The sequence below is a fragment of the Hordeum vulgare genome, chromosome 7H (genome assembly GCF_904849725.1).
Source record: "Hordeum vulgare subsp. vulgare chromosome 7H, MorexV3_pseudomolecules_assembly, whole genome shotgun sequence".
NCBI lineage: Eukaryota > Viridiplantae > Streptophyta > Magnoliopsida > Poales > Poaceae > Hordeum > Hordeum vulgare.
The window spans coordinates 39,746,358-39,764,745 of record NC_058524.1 but is presented as its reverse complement, the minus strand read 5'-3'; the positions used below and the strand labels follow the sequence as shown (position 1 = coordinate 39,764,745).

General features: G+C 46.0%; 1 protein-coding gene and 1 long non-coding RNA gene across 3 annotated transcripts; both read right to left on the bottom strand.

Annotated features, from left to right (window-relative positions):
* Window positions 1-5,860: 5,860 nt before the first annotated feature.
* LOC123413072 (disease resistance protein PIK6-NP-like) lies at window positions 5,861-9,525 on the bottom strand. The gene is made up of 4 exons (XM_045106019.1): window positions 9,107-9,525; window positions 8,576-9,015; window positions 6,284-8,272; window positions 5,861-6,190 (listed from the first exon to the last, which is right to left on the bottom strand). The coding sequence occupies exons 1-4, from the start codon at window positions 9,497-9,499 to the stop codon at window positions 6,184-6,186; spliced, it is 2,829 nt and encodes a 942-aa protein (XP_044961954.1). The 5' UTR covers window positions 9,500-9,525; the 3' UTR covers window positions 5,861-6,183.
* Window positions 9,526-9,539: 14 nt separating this feature from the next.
* LOC123413073 lies at window positions 9,540-12,935 on the bottom strand. 2 transcript variants are annotated; one of them, XR_006613671.1, is made up of 7 exons: window positions 12,743-12,935; window positions 12,066-12,206; window positions 11,499-11,566; window positions 10,185-11,228; window positions 10,039-10,086; window positions 9,720-9,791; window positions 9,540-9,567 (listed from the first exon to the last, which is right to left on the bottom strand). It is a non-coding gene; the product is annotated as an uncharacterized LOC123413073 (long non-coding RNA). The 2 variants fall into 2 exon arrangements; XR_006613672.1 differs by lacking the exon at window positions 12,743-12,935 and adding an exon at window positions 12,439-12,699.
* Between the last annotated feature and the right edge of the window lie 5,453 nt (window positions 12,936-18,388).

Below are 18,388 nucleotides of genomic sequence, written 5' to 3'. Positions count from 1 at the left end.
GCGTCGACCCTGGTCCACCCTGGCGTGTGCCCAGGCCGCTGCCACATCACTCGCTGTCGCGGCCGACCTCAACCACCATTGTTGTCGATCTCAATCCATCTGCCTCCACGGCCGTACCTCTGCCCGCTTGCTGCCCCCGTTTCGGCGCTCGAGCACAACTTCTGAATCAAATCAACGCGACAACTACAGCGACTCGGGATGATGCGTCTGCTCGATGCAAAACGGCGGTGGCGCGGCGGAGCGAAGTACTTGCAGGTGGAGGCGGGCCTCCATGGCTCACACAGGGAACTCCGAGGTTATGGCGCGACAACAGCGACTCCTTATGGCCAGATAGAGGCGCCTAACCCTTGCTCCCCTCATCGTATCCCCTCCTCTGACAGGAACTCATCATCTGGTGAGATCCCCTCCCCATGCCTCCAACCGTGTGCACCGGCAAGAAATTTTGTTTTGTGGGGATTTGTTTGCTGATGAATGAATGTATTGAATGTAAGATTGTATTGTTGTAGAGACAGAGAATGGAACACCACCTTCAGTTTGTCATCTGATCCCACATTCTCTACCCCATGAGTGAAATAAGATAACAGTCCATTGATCAATTCACGTAGCCTCTTTGTTTAGCTTTGCTTGTCCCGCTCAATTTCCACATCGAATTAACAATGAATGGGTTGATTTCTCAACAAAATAGGATAGGACTGACTACATTAGTTAGTTAGCTTATTATTTTAATAAATCAAAATAATTATAAAAAAGATTAAAAGCGTGTGGTATTTTTTTCTCCCGTTGCAACGCACGGGCCCTTTTGCTAGTACATGACTATATCTAATACTAGAACTACAACTAGATTAATTCTTACATTCACCTCCTTAATCCGGTTGTTTTGTTTCCATTGCCTGCACTCCGACTTTCTTCCTCATCTTGATGAACTTCTGTCGACCGAGAGATTTGGTGAAAATATCGGCAAGCTGGTCTTTCGTGTTCACATGTTGAACCTCGATCATCCCTTCTTCAATGCACTTCCGGATGTGGTGGAACCGGGTATCTATGTGCTTGCTCCTTTCGTGATGAACCGGATTTTTGCACAATAAAATTGCAGCTTGGTTGTCGATCTTCAATGACACCTTCTGCACCTCCCGCTTAGCAAGAATAGCTAGGAGTCTTCTCGGCCACACTGCTTGACAAGCCGCCGTGCTTGCAGCTATGTATTCTGCCTCGCATGAAGACAGTGCCACCACCTTTTGCTTCAGAGAATTCCAGCTAATAGGATTCGGACCAAGGAAGAAAACCATGCCTGTTGTGCTCTTTCGGTCATCAACATCACCTGCCATGTCGCTATCTGAATATCCACGAAGGACCAATCCTTCCTTTCTCTTTCTGTAGGTGCAGCCAAGATTAATAGTGCCTTTCACATAGCATAGGATTTGATTGACCACGCTCATTTGTTCGGTTGTCGGATTCTCCATGAAACGACTCACGATCCCGACCGAATAAGCCAAGTCATGTCGGGTATGCACCAAGTATCTTAGGCTGCCCACAACGCTTCGATACATTGTAGTGTCACCGACGGATTTGAGCTACGCTTGCTCAACTTGTGATGTTGGTCCACTGAAACTTGTGTCTCGTAGCAATCTGACATGCCACACTTGTCCAATAACTTGACCGCGTAGGCCGATCGACATAGGGAAATCTCTCCGGAGCTTTGCTGCACTTCGATGTCCAAGTAATAGCTGAGTAATCCCAGATCACTCATGCTAAACTTGTTCTTCATTTGTTCCTTGAAACGTTCAATTTCTTGTACGCTATCTCCGGTGTTAATCAGATCGTCGACATAAAATCCAACTAGCAGGTTTGAGCCTTTGGAGTTCTTTGTAGAGACAGCGTGCTCGAGGGGACATTTCTTGAACCCGAGCGAGACCAAACTTTGGTCTAACTTTGAGTTCCAAGCTCTTGACGCTTGCTTCAACCCGTAAAGTGCCTTCTTGAGCTTGTAAACTTTCCCTTCTTCACCTTTCTTCTCGTAGCCGAGGAGTTGTTCCACGTACACTTCTTTTGTGAGATCTCCATTGAGGAAAGCGGATTCAACATCCATATGATGAACCTTCCAATCCTCTTGTGCTGCCAAGGCTAGGAGAACTCTCACCGTCTCGAGTCGAGCAACCGGTGCAAACACCTCATCATAGTCAACTCCTTGACGTTGTACGCAGCCCTTTGCAATGAGTCTTGCCTTGTACATCACAATGGCATCCTCTGTGTCCTTCTTTAACTTGTAAATCCACTTCAAACCTATCGCCTTTTGGTTTGGAGGTCGGGTTACCAAAGTCTATGTGCCATTGCTCTCAATCGCATTCATCTCCTCATCCATGGCGTGCGTCGAGCTAGGACTTTTTCTCGCCTCTACGAAGTTCGCTGGCTCCTCAACTCCGAGCAGACATAGTCCGGAGTACTCAAGTGTAACTGGCTTTGTGTACTTGTAGACTTTCTTGAGGGTCTTGTAGCGACGAGGCCCTGAGGAGTCTGTTGTGGCTTCCGAAGGAGGCGGCACAAATTGTGCTGGTGTTGATACACTTGAGGAAGATGGCTGAGTCCCGGGTGTGTCATCGACATCCGCGTCGTCGGCGTAGTCGTCGTGACCGTGACCATCATCTTGATTGTCGTCGTCACTATTTGCTTCGTTGTCGATGTTGTCGTCGAGATCTCTGCCCGTGTCATGTGCGTCGTTGTCGCTCTCTCCTTGCGACCTATGCGCGTTGTCGTCGGTGTCGGCACCATGATGATCACTACCATGGTGGTTACCTTGGTTGGGCGTCTTGCCGACCACCTGGACATCCTCCCCTGCATCATCATCAGTTGGAAATTCAACCATGAATATGTTACCGTTTGGAGCATTGTCGGTTGCGGCACTCCAATTCCATGATTGGTTTTTATTCAAACACGACGTCGCGTGAAATCCATAGACGCTTGGTTTGTGGATTGCAGAAGCGGTATGCCTTGGTGCCGGAACTCCTCTCGTATCCAATGAACACCATCTTGGTGCTACGATCGGCAAGCTTTGAGGGATCCGGCTCTGCCGTCTTCACATGTGCCACGCACCCGAACGTCCGTAGATGAGACACATTCGGCTTACGTCCGTAAATTGATTCATACAGAGTCTTGCCGATCACCGCCTTTGTTGGAGCCCGGTTGAGAAGATAGACCGTCGTTGAGACAACTTCTCCCCAAAAAGTCCCCGGTAGGTTCTTGCTCTTGAGAAACTCCTTGCCATGTCAACCATGGTTCGATTGCGCCTTTCAACGACCCCGTTCTGTTGTGGCGTGTAAGGTGCCGTGAGGAACCTTTTTATGCTAATCTTCTCGCAGTAGTCGTTGAACTCGTTCGACCTAAACTCTCCGCCGCGATCTGTCCGTAGAGCGCGAACCTTCAGCTTTTCTTCCATCTGCGTTGCAGACTTCAGCTTCTTAAACGCTTCAAACACCTCATCTTTAGATCGTAGGAGAACTACCCACATATATCTCGAGTAGTAATCTACCACAAGGAAGAAATGCTTCTTTCCCGCGTGAGTTGCCGGGGTGATAGGGTCACATAGATCACCATGGAGCAGCTCGAGTGCATCTTTTGCACGATAGGTGGACCGAGCAGGGAACGGCCTGCGGTGTTGTTTTCCAAACAAGAACCCGTTAAATACTCGATCAACATGGTTGATAAATGGCATCCCGGATACCATCTCCATCTTTGACATCTTCTTCAAGCTGTGGAAGTTAACGTGTCCAAATCTAGCTTGCCATAACCACGAATCATCATCACTCTTGGCGAGCCAACACTCTGGTTGAGATTGATCAAGGTAGAGGATATATAGCCTATTCCGTGTGCGATTAACACGAGCTAGCACGTTTCGGAGGTTGTTGAAGATCGTCATCACTCCGTTCTCGATATCCACCTTTCATCCATTCTCATCAAGCTTCCAAATAGAGATGATGTTGTTGCGAAGCCGTCGGATGTAGTACACTCCGGTGAATATGCGATATCCGCTTGTGAGACCCTCGAAGAGGGCAGATCCTTGCCCGCAAATCTCCATAGCTGAACCATCACCGACCTTGACCGAGCCTTCAACATCTTATTCCAGCTCGAGGAATTTCTCTTTGCACCCCGTCATGTGGTTACTGGCACCCGTGTCAAGATACCACGACACATTGTGATCCCCGGATAGCTTTGGTGTCACTTTCTTCTCATGAAGTAGAACCTTCCGGCTTGGTTTCATAACCACTGTTACATCGAGATTGCAAACTTCGGCCATCAGAAGACCTGGACCTTCGCCTTCCTGTATTGACAAATTTTCCTTGATCTCCCGCTTGTTAGGCTTCGGACAATCCTCCACAAAGGGACCCATCTCATTGCAGTTATAGCACTTGACCTTGGACAAGTCCAAGTTCTGTGGCTTCCGCTCTTTAGATTGGTTCGCCTTACCACGACCTTGTGGTTTTCCTTTTCCGGTTTGTCCGTCGCGCTTCGTGTTGCTTGAGCCTTCGCCACCGTCACGCCTTTCTTTGCTACTTGGGACCTTCCAATCTGCGCGCGAGTACATGAGTTGGTCACTACCTCCTCCTTTGCCTTTCTGACAGTCGCGAGCATTCTCTTCCTATGTCCGCAAGCGTCGATCGCGCTCCGTTATATTCATGTCGTCGATGTCGTAAAGCTGCTCGAGCGTGCCGATGATGTACATGAATTTATCAGTCACCGAACTGAAAAATTTCTCCACGATCTCGGTCTCATCGAGCTTTGCACCAAGCGCACGGATCTCTCCCACCAAAGTAGTAAGACGCATGGCATAGTCGTTCACCGATTCAGTTTAATCCATCTTCAGCTTGTGAAATTGGCACTTAAGCACTTGTGCCCGAGCCTTGGTGACGCGATCTTCTCCAATCCTCATCTCCTTGAGGGTGTTCCACGCCTCTATTGCTGTCTCGAACTCCGCCAATGTCATCAGCATGGAATCCGGCACGGACTGGGCTATGGAGACCATGGCACCTTCGTCGCGCTCCTCGTTGACGTCGTCGTCCATGATGGCCTCCCACACTCGAAGGGATCAAAGAATAATCTTCACCTTCACCGCCCACACGTCGTAGTTGGCGTCGGTGAACATCTAGTACTGGATGGGGATGTTGCGATACGGTTGAACGTTGGCCCGCTCGTTCCTCCACCACTGGTTGCTGATTTGCCGCTCTTCTTCACCTTATCGCTGCTCTTGTTCATCTTGAAACCGCCATTGTCGGACTTGACCGACTCAATGTCGTTGTCCGTCATCGTAAATCGTAGATCGTCGAGGCTCTAGATATCATTTGTTGGCTTTGGATCGCTAGATAAAAACTTCCAGCTACGACATGTATGTGCAGCAAAGCTAACGATGTGCAGCAAAGCTAACGATCAAGCAAGCTACGACATGTATGTGCAGCAAAGCTAACGATCAAGCAAGCTAGGAGCTTGATGGATTTTGCATGCAACTTACGCGACGCGACCTGGTAGAAGCTAGCTCGACCGCGCTGGATCGAATCGAACTCTGATCGATCGTCGATGAAAAACTGTTTTTATGGTGCGTAAACTTACACCTTTTCTTATTATTCCTTATATAAAGGATACATACTAGCCACGCCCAACGCGCTGCCGGACTCAGCAGCCAACACGACGTGATCCTGACTCGTACACGAGCCCGGTTTACAAACATGAAAATAAAAGGACTAGTATTAGGACTAGACTAATACGTGACTATACCTAACACTACAACTAGATTAATTCTTACAAGTTCAACCAATGCCTTTCATTCCACGAGCCTTGACTAAATAAGTGCCATGCAAAGCAAAACAAGCCAACAGGAGTTCAATCAGCTCTTCATTAATAAGCCAGTAAAAACAAAACAATGATGTATGTGAACAAGCAAATAAAGGTAGAGGCAGTACTGCTACAAACAGTGCCAACTGAATGCAGCCTTTTATTGTACGAGTCTTGAGTGAATAATAAAGGAAAGGAGGTGCTGCGCTTCTGAAAGCAAATGCAGGAGAAATAAATAGTTGATCATGAACAATCATGCGGAAGCCTTTCGTCTAGCGAAGTGCAGAATCTGAACATACGTTGGAGGGAATGAGCCTTGCCGCAACTCATGGAATTATTAGTACCTTTCTGACTCCAATATTTTATTCAAGGCCTGAAATTGAGAAAGTAAGAGGGATGAATCAAACAGTATGATAACGAGCATATTCAGGAAAAGAGAATTCATGGTTGCTCAGGTGAACATTACCTTACCGGCAGAGGCACGTCAGCACTCGTGTCTAATACATATATTACAATGGAGGGACGCTTTGGATGAGCCTCTGCTGCGCGCGTCAGCCAAGCCTTGGCTGTCTCCAACTCGTTATTGCTGGAATCATCACGCTGCAGAATAACCCCGACATGCTCGAGAGAAGGAAGGTGGCCCATGTCGCAGTCAACCTCACCACTCGCGATCGATCGTGCAGAGACCTTGAACACAAGGCGGTGAACCCTTGGCATAGCTCCAGGTGGAAAAAGGCACGGCGAAGTCAGAAACTCATTGAACAAGCAGCATCTCGCATATGGGAATGCATCGGCCCTCACAACCAACGTTCCCATCACGTGACTTGCACGTAGGTGCAGAAGCCGAAGAGCAGGCAGCATCCCAATGATCTGAAGGTCATCCCCTTGCAGTTCTTTCACTTCTATGATCAGGGTGGAGAGGTAGGGAAGCGACGTTGAGTTAACCCACTTTGGAAGTATCGAGAACCACGCAGTTTCAGAGTAACCATGTGACTGAAAACTACGGAGGTGTGGAGGGGGCACCCAGCTTTCACGCATTCGATCTATCAATCTGCCACCATAATCAATACACAGATTATGCAATTTCTGCAGGTTGCCTAGAGACTTGATTAATATATCAATCAGACCCCCGTCCATGTTAACACAGACACAGTTAATACTGAATGTCCTAAGCTCTGTCAGATGACTCAGCTCTTTCGCAATGTGAGGAGATGGGCATAATCCTACCAAGCCGAGCACTTCGAGGGACATCAAGTTCCCCATTCCTCTTGGCAGCACCAAGTACTTGTCGACACGTAGGCATATCAAATTTGTGAGCTGAACAACACTTGCAGGTAATTCTTCTATACTAGTGCCTCTTATATCCAGTGTCTGCAAAAGCTGCAATTTGCCTATGTCCAATGGGAGTTCCTGAACATCAGCATTCCTTAGCCCTAGGTACCTTAGATGAATTAAACTCCCTACATACTTGAGGCTTATACCAGAGCTAATTTCACGTCTGTCACAATTTTCAAGATCCAACACACGTAAAAATTTGAAGCTTGAGAGAGGTGGCAACCAATCACAAGCAATGGAAGAAAAAACAGCAAATGTCCTCACTTTTGACAGGTTAGTGCTACCAAACTGATGGTTCTGAACCTTTGCATTGATATTATGAAGTGATAACCTGCGAAATTTCCTTTGCAGATTAGGTGCATGCCACTCAACATTATCCAGTACATCGATAAAATTCTCTTCAGTTGACAGTGAGCAGATAAGGTCAAGCACCATATCATGTATGCGGAAAGTTACTACCGTGCCTTCCACATTGATTTCTGCTGGCTGGATCAAGCTCCTGTTCATAAGCTCGTTGAAGTATCTCTCTCCGATCTCAAATAGGCTGGTTTCTTTTTTGTCACGCTGGATAAAACCTTCGGCAACCCACCTCCGTATCAATGAAACTCTCTTAATCACAAAGTCTTCAGGAAAGATGCTTAGATATAATAAACAACTCTTCAAATGAGGAGGCAAATCATAATAGCTGAGTGATAATATCATCTTCATGTCCTTAGCAGTATCACTCTGTGTAACTCCACGACCCATCGAATTGTACACATCCACCCACTCATGGTTCGGCTTTACCTGCTGATTACTAGCCAGAAGGCTAGCTATTGTAATGATGGCCAATGGTACACCACCACATTTCTTCAAGATATCTCTTGATACTATCTGCAAATCTTCTGGACATTTCTCCTCGCTTTGAAATATTCTTTTATGAAAGAGTATTTGGGAGTCTTCATCAGAAAGATGTTTCATTCTGTGAATTGTGCCATTAGTGGAAGAGAGACATGCTTCGGACACACTCACATTGCGGGTTGTTGTGATTACCCGACTCTGGAGTTTATTTTTATAGAGAGCACAATCTATATATTTCCATATGTCTTTTTCCCATATATCATCGATTACGATGAGGTACCTATGCAAATTATTTTGATAGCATTAGTTGGCAAGTCATATATACATAGAACTGAATTTTGTAACAAGGATAAACTATAAGTATTAAAACAAACCACATGAGTTATATAACCATTGAGGATATCATACAGAAATATTAAGGAATGCAACAAAAAATGCTTACAAGTCTACAAGGCTAACTAAAATAAGACGAGTGCACAAAAAAGAAATAAGTAGAATTTGATATGAAATTCAGTATGCATCTGACTACTTCACACATTTCGGAAATGTACAGAAAAAGGCAAGCACTACGTGATGCATATACCTCTTATCAACAAGAAATTCGCTGATATCCTCAATGAGTAGATTTTCACCCTTTGTTGTATTATGAATGTCCTTGAACTTTTCTTTGTCAAGGCCATAGAGCAAGTCCTTGAAAACTTTTCGGATATCTGGTTTCTGACCCACAGGGACAAAAGCCGCACAATCAAATTGGGCTTTAATCTTCTCATAAACTGCTTTGGTTAGGGTTGTCTTGCCCAACCCACCAACACCAACTATAGAGATTGTCTTTAGTTGCTCCTCGGAAGTCCCGTCTTCACAAATCAGTGTTTTGACAAGCTCATTCCTTGTGTGTTCAATGCCTACAAGCTCCCCTACATGTTTGTGCAAAGCTAACACACGTGGGTCAATGGTAGCACCATTGCTAGTGCTACACATGTCAAGCTCGTATTTTTTACGCAGGTCCGCCAACTCCTGGGCCTTCTTGATTTGATGAGCTACACATCTTGAGCTAACTCGTATTTTTTACGCAGGTCCGCCAACTCGTATTTTTTACACATGTCAAGTGCTACACATCTTGAGCTTCTTCGATGGCATCACAGATTTGATGAAGTGCTTTACCCTTGCCAAACAATGTGGTGGTCTTCTTGAGGAACTTTTTGACTCGACTCCTCATGTCCGTTGGCTTGCTGCTTGAGCCCTCATCCACACGCACCAGAAAGTCGTCAACAGCGTCTTCCATGTCGCAAGAGAGGTCTCTCACCTTTCCAGCCCAAATCCGAACCGGCTCCTCAAGCTGGTCTGACGGCACCTCGCCAACCTTGCGAAGTACGGCGTGCATTATCTCCAGCTCTGTTAGGAGCGATTGGACGCCTTTCTTTACTCGCTTCTTCAGATTGCATTCTCGGACGAGCAGCTCACCGAGCTTACGGATGACAGGGCCCATGGCCCCAGCAGCAACCTCCATATCTCGACCTTTATTTGTGTTTTCTCTAGATCAACACACCGCTATAGCATTGCCCTTGGGTTGAAACTCTGCAATCCAAACAAAATGGTTTTCAGAAGGCAGAAGGAGCAAAACTTCAACCTGACTGGCTGGTGAAAGTAGCAGTATACACAGGGAGCATATGCACTTATGCAGTGCATACTTTAGCTATCCAAAGCAGAAGTAGAAGGAGGGTACCTACCCTGAATAGCATCTCTCCAGATCCAATTTGTGGAGTCGTCCTTTGCAACAGTTACCAAAGATGAATCCGGTTCTGCACATCATAAATTCACATCATCAGAAGCAGCAAATGTCATACAAAAAAAGGTTGTAGATAGAGGAGGAACATGAGACAGCTACAAGATACAAATTGTTTTCAGAGAAGGAACCACCGAATGAGCAAAAGCTGGATATTTTCAGTTCTTGAAAGCAACAGCTCACGAATGCATTACAATCCAAAATAAATGGAATAGCAACAAGAGAACATCGAGGGGTAACAGTTGGAGCAAAAGCATCATCACCTCGCTTGGCTCAATCAAGATTCAAGAGCACACGTTGAAGAAGAGCATCTGCACATCATGGATCGGTCCACATCAAAACCAGAAGAAAGGATGCTGAAGCAAATGTATTCAACAGAAGAGGAGGAGAAGGACGGGTTGAAGAGTACCTTCGGCGCTGTCGGCATCGCAGATTGGGAAAAGGCCACCGTAGTCGCCGCAGAGATCCAGAGACCAAGAAAAGAAGCAGCAAGTACTCACCAAGAAAAGAAGCAGCAAGTACTCTACTATACTCTCTGGATACGATTTGCAGTCACTCAACACTCTACTCGTTTGGGTGATTTCAAACACGCCGATGCATGCATCGAGTCTAAAGCTGTTAGTCGTCACGTGCACGTACGTGGTTATGCGTGTACGACACGTGAGGCCGTTCACCCAATGCGCGTGTGTTAATTTGGCTTCATCGCGTGTGTTGTGTTGCTCCCAAAAGGTTCATGGAATCAATCAAAGAATCAAGTAACGTGCAAGCAGGCATTGGGGCTTGCAGCGCTTGTCCGCACGCCTAAAAGTGCATGATGCTTGCCTTAACCTCGATGGATTAGAGCACTACTTTTGAGTTTTTAACCCGATTCACGATGCATCACCCGTCTCTGGGCAATAGTTAACCTGTAAATCAGTCCGCTAGCAACTGAGTTGTTTGGCGGTAAGAACGGATCTGGTGGCATAATCGATCTATCTAACGTGATTACATATGCATAAAAAGAGAGATGCATTGTTCAGACACACACACACACACACACAGAGATGCCCTGTTTAATAAAGACACAAATTCGTTTCATGCCTTCGATGATTTGTTACCATTGAAAGACACTATTCCTGAAGTGTGTGACATTTCAGATCCTCTAACTGTCGGCATGACACCAACACCGCTTCCCGTTTCTTTTGCTTGCAGTGAATATAGTATAGAAATAGCATATCTAGCAAACACACCACCCAAAGAATGTACTATGAAGGAAATCTTGTTCAAGCTGGGCATCTTCTGAACCACGTCCAAGACCTTCTTTCCATAGGGCATTATTATGTAAGCTTCCTAAGCAGTCAATATATACATGAACAACAGAGAATAGTCTCTACCACATATACTTCTTTCGCTAACCTCCTTCCAGCTACATCGATCCCGTCAAAAGTTTTAGCGTCGATGTTTGATGAACTAGCTGCAAAGAAAAAGTTTGCTCTTTTATGGCTGATAAATTTTTTGTCAACTGCAAACCTCTGCATGCTGCAGTAATGCAGTCGGTGCCAATTTCATCTCTTAACTACAATTTTTATGTGTGCGTCTGTGCATACAATTCCATTTCTGCACATCATGTTCCTAAAAATCCTTATACTCAGAAGCAAAAAAAAAAAAAAGGATGATTAGGTAGTAGTTTGTGATATTTGACTTGAAGTTGCTATATGAATGTAGAGTTAAAATACACACATACCATTGATGAAGAAATCATCACCTAGCCTCCTTTTCAGCACTGTGTCCCCATATATCCAGTCACTGGGGCTATATTCAAAGAAGAAGAAGGGAAAATCATCAGTAGAAATGCCAATAAGTACAGCTTGACTAAAGAGTTGTTGAATAAACTGTATCAAACATAAATATACCTTTAGCATTTTTCAAAGCTTTAACTATTTATTTTTACAAATACAGGTGCGTATTTTGAGTATTGACAGTTGAGTACAGATGTATGCCATGCGATTCACTCATCGAAGTTCACATATACACTTTGAAAAGTTAGGGTGCATCTTAAAATTCATGAAAAAGGTAAATCAAAGAGAGCAGCCGGCAATAGCATTACCATCAATGAGCAATGGGGTTGTTCTGAATTGTAATTTCATACCAGTCAAGCCAAAATTCAGGCCAAGTCGAAAGGAAACATGTAGCCAATAACAATGAAGTTAAGCTCCTGAGAAAGAGCCGCGGGGAATTAATGTGTTTTTAATATGCAGCTCATCCTATTTTTATGAACTGCTATGGTGGAACTACAATGCTTGGCTGTTACCTTGCCATGATACCATGAACCAGAACAATGAGATGGTCTGGTCCTTGGTTGCTGTTGGATGCTTCCATGGAGGAACGCCACGCGGGACAGCCCCTACCGATTGACATTGGGTGGGAAAGAAGGATTTAGTGGTGTTCAATCCTGCATAAACACAAAACAGTGGCACACTTCACTAAACAGTGAGGAGTAAATATGTTTAGTGCAAGACTTGTCCTACAATTAATAGGCTCCCAACATCTAGACTTCATTCATTCAGACAAAGTGAATCGAAGTTGGCACACCACCATCTCCGAAACTGGGTTGGGTCCCTATATATGTTGACGGTTGCTAACGAATGCCATTTGAGCGACATGTAAGAATTCAGACACACCACCTTTTCCATAGGCAGAGCAGAGATGCTGTATGTATTCCTGGTGCATTCCTGGTTCAGCAAAAACAAATTCCAGGCACATTCGGATGTCATTTGATCTATAGTAAAATAATCCAATCCCTGATCTCTGCGCTCATGCACAACAGGCATCGGAGTCGCTTGGACAGTTGGACGAGTAACAAATTGCAGATTTCAGTGCCGGCAGCACACCCTAACCACGACCCCAAATTCCAACCAACGCCGTGGCAACGCTACGGCAGGAGCCGAGATGGAGCTATGTGAAACGGATCGTGAGAGCGGAACGTACCTGGTGGGCCGACGGCGCCGCTCCGGGGACGGGCGTGGCTGGAGAGGCAGAGATATGAGTGGTGGTGGTGGTGGTGGTAGCGGCAGGGAGAAGTGGAGAACAAAGCGCGGGCGCCATCCCGCGCGCACCGACGGCGCGAATCGAGGGAGTGCGGCGGCCGACGAGAGACTGACGCGCGTGCGGATGACGCGGCGGTTTCGGCGTGCTGGTGGCGGTGGGATACGGCGTCGCCGTCGGTCTGAGCCCCTGTTTTTTTTAGCTTTTCAAAAAATGTACACTTTAAAAAAGCACACTTTTATCAAACAAAAAATATCGCTGCAGTAACTTATTCTAGTTCGCTACATTAAGTGATTCATATTCGCTGCAGTAGAGCGGCTAGGTTTAAAAATCATGAGTACTTAAAAAAAAATGTTTAATGCATATTAATAAAAAATCCTGTCATTTTTATTTCTCTGTTTTTTTTTCTGGTCGTTTGTGTCCGCGTCGTCCACCTGGGACCAATATGCCCCTGGGGAGTCCGCTCGGCAACTTCAAGGGCAGCACCGTCGTCCTGCCCGGCAACCACACCCCTTCCTGGCACCAGGTCTTCGCCTTCTTCGCCACGCACCTCCAGTCGCATCTGCTCGAGGTCGCCCTCAAGGCCAAGGATCTTGCCGGCGGCGACGACCTCGTCGGCCACATGGTGTTCGACCTCTCCGAGGTGCTGGTCCGCGTGCCGCAGGACTCCCCGCTGGCGCCCCAGTGGTACAGGCTCGACGGCAAGCGCGGGGAGAAGCTCCAGCGCGGGGAGATCATGCTGTCCGTCTGGCTCGGGACCCATGCCGACGAGGCCTTCTCGGAGGCCTGGCATTCCGATGCCCATGGGGCGGCTAGTCTGTCGGCCGTCGCCTCCACGCGCGCCAAGGTCTACTTCTCGCCCAAGCTCGTGTACCTCCGCGTCGCCGCCATCGGGGCGCAGGACCTCGTGCCCCACGATACGTCCCGCCCCATGAACGCCTCCGTCAAGCTGCGGCTCGTCGGGCAGGTGCGCCGCACGCGCCCGGTCGTGCCGCCTGGGACGCCTAAACCGATATGGAACGAGGAGTTCATGTTTGTGCCCGCGTTGCACGCGTCGAGGAGCGCGGCCCAATAAATTTTAAATAAAAAAAAAACTAAAGCGGGGCGGCCCATAAGATGAATCTCGGTTGAAATTTGCTAGGGTTTGATTTAGACCGGGATTACATAGTTCAGGGTACGATCGACCGGGATTTTGACTTGGGAGTTCATTCCGCCCGACCATTACAAATTCAAGGTTTAAAATGGACTTTTTCCTAAAATAAATCCTAAATCGAACTTTTGCATCGTGTCAAGTGAAATTCATTTGGTGAGCCGACCCGTTTAAATTTTGGTCAGGTCTAGCGAGCGACCGGCTGCTCGCTAGTCGTCCCGAATGACCGGCGAATTTTTGATCCCTAATCTATAACGGGTAATAATTAGTGTTAAAGAATCATATATGAAACAAATATCAAAATTATTATAAAGCATCCATATAAACAGGTGTGAACGTACTTAATTCGAGTTTCAAATTTAAAAAATCATAAATTTTAAATCGCGCATCAGAATTAAGATCCGTTTCCATCGAGTATTTAACCAAAAGTTACCATAATTCATGGAACCATGCCTACAAACTATCACTTTATTATTTTGTCACAAAAATTACCATTTTTTCCCTAATCTGTGACTAAAAACTATCAAGTCTGAAAAATGATAGTTTTAAGTCACATATTAGGAAAAAAATGGTACTTTTCAGAATAAAATCGTAAAGTGATAGTTTATAGGCATGGTTTCATGAATTGTGCTAGTTTTTGGTTAAATACTCCTATTTACACGGGCATTGCTTCTAGCTGACCCCCTGTTCTACACGAGCACTTGACAAATTTTCACAAAAGCCTCAAACCGGTAGAGATTCTGAGGTGATTCTCCTAATTGATTGAGGGGTTTCTCAAAAATCGCCTTCAAATTGATGGATGTTTTGAGGCGAATCTCACCGCCAACGACATGTTCAAACTTCATCTCTTCCCTGTTCCTTCTTTTATTTAAGAAGAAATGGAAAAGTTTTGCCTCTCACTGATTTAAGCAAGGAAAAATAGGGACAGTCCCACTCATTAAATCACAGAAGGGAGAGAAATATCCACGTTTGAAATCGTCAAGATTGTCGAAAAGCTAAACAAGGCGAGTAATTAACAAAAACTACAACAATCCATGGAACCATGCCTGCAAAGTACCACTTTACCATTTTGTCCCAAAAACTATCTTTTTTCATAATCTATGACTAAAAATTACCATTTTTCAGACTTGGTAGTTTTTAGTCATAGATTAGGGAAATCGTAAAGTGATAGTTTGTAGGCATGGTTTCATAAATTATGGTAGTTTTTGGTTAAATACTCGTTTTCATCATTGGAACCCTTGCGACGTGTTCTTTGAAACTAGATCACGCACGAGTATGTTTTGACAAAATATTTTGTGTGCAATTTACTCTCTACTTGGTGCAACTGTTTAGCCATTGATGTACAACTAATTGACAGTCGATGTGTAAGTTTTCCCTTTAATCATGGACGTGTGGTTTTCAGTGATGGCACATCCATCCCAAACTACGTCCTGCTAGTGAGATGTTCAAATTCGTGTTTTGCCGAGGCCAACTGCCTAGTAGTTCATGTGCAACTTTCTCGTGTCCGTGGTTGTGTTTTCATTGTTTCCTGTATCGATCAACTGTTTAGAAGTGGATGTGCGACTTCGGATACTGTCATCGTCAACTGTCTACCAGTGATGTGCAACTATCCCTCATACCTCATGGATGTGTAATTTCTCTACTAACACTCGAAACCACCCCTCTAATGGGATGTGTAATTTTAGCACCCCGTTTATATGTAAATTTTACTACCCTCATGAATATGCAACTTTTCACTACCCTCAAGAATATGGGATTTTCACCATCGAACTATCCCTGCCCGTGAGATGTGCAACTTTATATGTTGGTCCGACCAACTGCCTAACAGATTTTGTGCAACTTCGGTTGTTGTCTCTGCCAACTGAAACTATATATCCACATGTAGGAAGGGAAAGAAGTTGCACATCAAGTAATAGAAAGTTGGCTCAAACAATAGACTAAGTTGCACATATCATTGGTAGTGAAGGTGGGGCAGGGTTCATGGATTTTCAAAAAGTTCATACAATTTGAAAACAAAAATCATCGATTTTTAAAAAGTTCATCAATTTTTAAAAATAGTTCACTGATTTTGAAAAGTTCATGAATTTTAAATTATGTTCATCCATTTTCAGAAATGTTCACGAATTTGCAAAATAAAAATCATCGATTTTCAAAAAAGTTCACCGATTTCAAAAAAAGTTCACGGGCTCAAAAAAGTTCAGAAAGGATCTCTATATGGGCCGGCCCATTGCGGAGCGCTGCAGGTGTCAGTTAGCAAATTTTGCTTGTAATCGAGGCATGTGGCACTAAATAGGGTTTCCCACAAACTTTGCTATCAAACTGAAAACCAATGCATTGTTGTGGGCTGGGTTTCCTATAAAATGGTCATTTTTCATCAGTTCTAGGTGGGCCATGGCCCATCCGGCCTTGCCGTAGCTCCCCCGTTGCCTATATGACCACATCAGTTCCATAAGCTTTTTGTTATCATGATCAGACGTCATTAGTAAAAGAAGAGGTGGCTTGCTAGGTTCACCATCAATGAGAAAGAGTTGAGCACCAGTGCGCCCAACAATTTAGGGAACCAAAGGTGCTGCAACCTTCTCAATGATTGATAGCCCTTGACGAATCGGAAGCTGGTAATGGGCAAGGCGAGTAAATTCACAGAGTTTGAAGATTGATGAGTTTGTCACCGAGTTTAAAGATTAATGAATTCATCATAGACACGGTGTTACTAATGAAAATGTCGTCTTTCACTGAAAGAATAATCTGTATTAATGAAATACAAAAGCGTTAAACTTCTTTCTAATTGCCCGTCCAGATCTAGTGATGTAGCTCGGCCACCGTCGCCAACTCCGATTCCACTCTGGGATTTATGCAACGGCTCATTTAATTTGTACTGATGTAGAAACCCCATTAAGTGCGAGATGGGTTAATAGCACCCTTAGAGCATCTCTAGCAAGATACTGCAAAAACACGAAAACAACAAAGTTCCGACGAGTTTGTAGGCCGGTTCAGTTTGTTGTGCAGAGCAGACTCCGCATTTGCAGCCCGGTCCGCAAACGTTTTCTGCGAATCCGCTAATGTACGTGGGGTAGGCATAAAAGCCGTTCGGGCTTCCATTTGCGGGGGCCAAATCCTCATCTTCGTCGCTGAATTCGTCGTCGCCGTTCCCATCCCTTCCGTAGCTCCAGCCGCCCGATTCACTCGCCACGGACGCCCTTCCTCCGCATCTGCAGCAGGAGCAGCGCAGGTGCGTCACCGCCGACGCCGCGCGGAAGCGGTCGTCGCATAAGTGGACGAGGAGGGGCCTCCCGGTGCCGGCGTCGCTGCTGCGGCGGGAGACCGAGGAGTTCGACATCCGCCACGGTCTCGTGCCGGCCCCCGCGCCTCCCGTCGCACCCGCGCCTCCTGATTCGCCACCGTCGGAGTTCGAGGAGGGGAGCTCCTCCGGCACCTGGACCCTCTCCACCACGGCGGCGTCGCCGTACACTCCGGCCCGCGAGGTCGCCGTCTACGAGGACGGCTTCGACATCTACGATCTGGCCGCCTTCGAGGGCTCGGTGACCCGCGAGGACTTCGTCCCCGAGGAGGTCCTCGCCACGGTGACCGCGCGGTCGCGGCGCGCTCCGCGGAGGAGGTCGAACACGACGCCAAGCACCACATGCGGGAGGTCGACATTGATCAGCTCTTGCTCGAGAAGGGCCTCGAGCAGGACCGCCTCCACCGCGAGCAGGAGGCCGCCAAGGCACGCGAGAAGGGGAAATCCGTCGTCATCTACGTCGACGACGACTCCGAAGAGGAGTGAATGCACTCCGGCGAAGGCGCGGCCGCACCCTGCGAGCTCCAGTGAGCTAATTTTGGTCTGTTTAGGGTTATGGCCACGTCTTCGAGCGCATTTTGACCATCTGTGGCAATGTTTAACCCCCCTCCCCCCGCGATGTAAATCTTAACGAACAACGGATGAACTAGTATTGGATGAACTAATCTCCGGCGTAGTTTGAATGTTTAAATTTGCAGTTCTGTTTGTCTTGTCTGTTCTGCGCAACACGTTTCTGAAACTGCAACCCAGTTTGCACTGGACTGCAAACTGCGTTTGCAGCTTCATCTTGTAGAGGTGCTAAGGCTGCTACATAGGCAAAAAATCTGATGTGGCAAGCTAATTAATAGGAGAGAGATGAGTATGATGACCCAGAAAAAAAATGCTAAACGCGTGAGCCGAGATAAATCAATTAAATAAAAGAAATGCATCAATGCATTAAATAAGGAGGTTTAGCTACAATAAGCTAAGTACTATTTAATGTACTTAGCTCATTGATCTGGTATCAAACAAGAAAAAGACACGAAACATCTCCTACATGTCCAAAAATCAATACTAAAGGCGTTAACGAAATAATATTAGAGAAGACGAAACTCTCAACGATAACCTTTTTCTTTTTCACTGCCTTCAACATTGTTGAAAT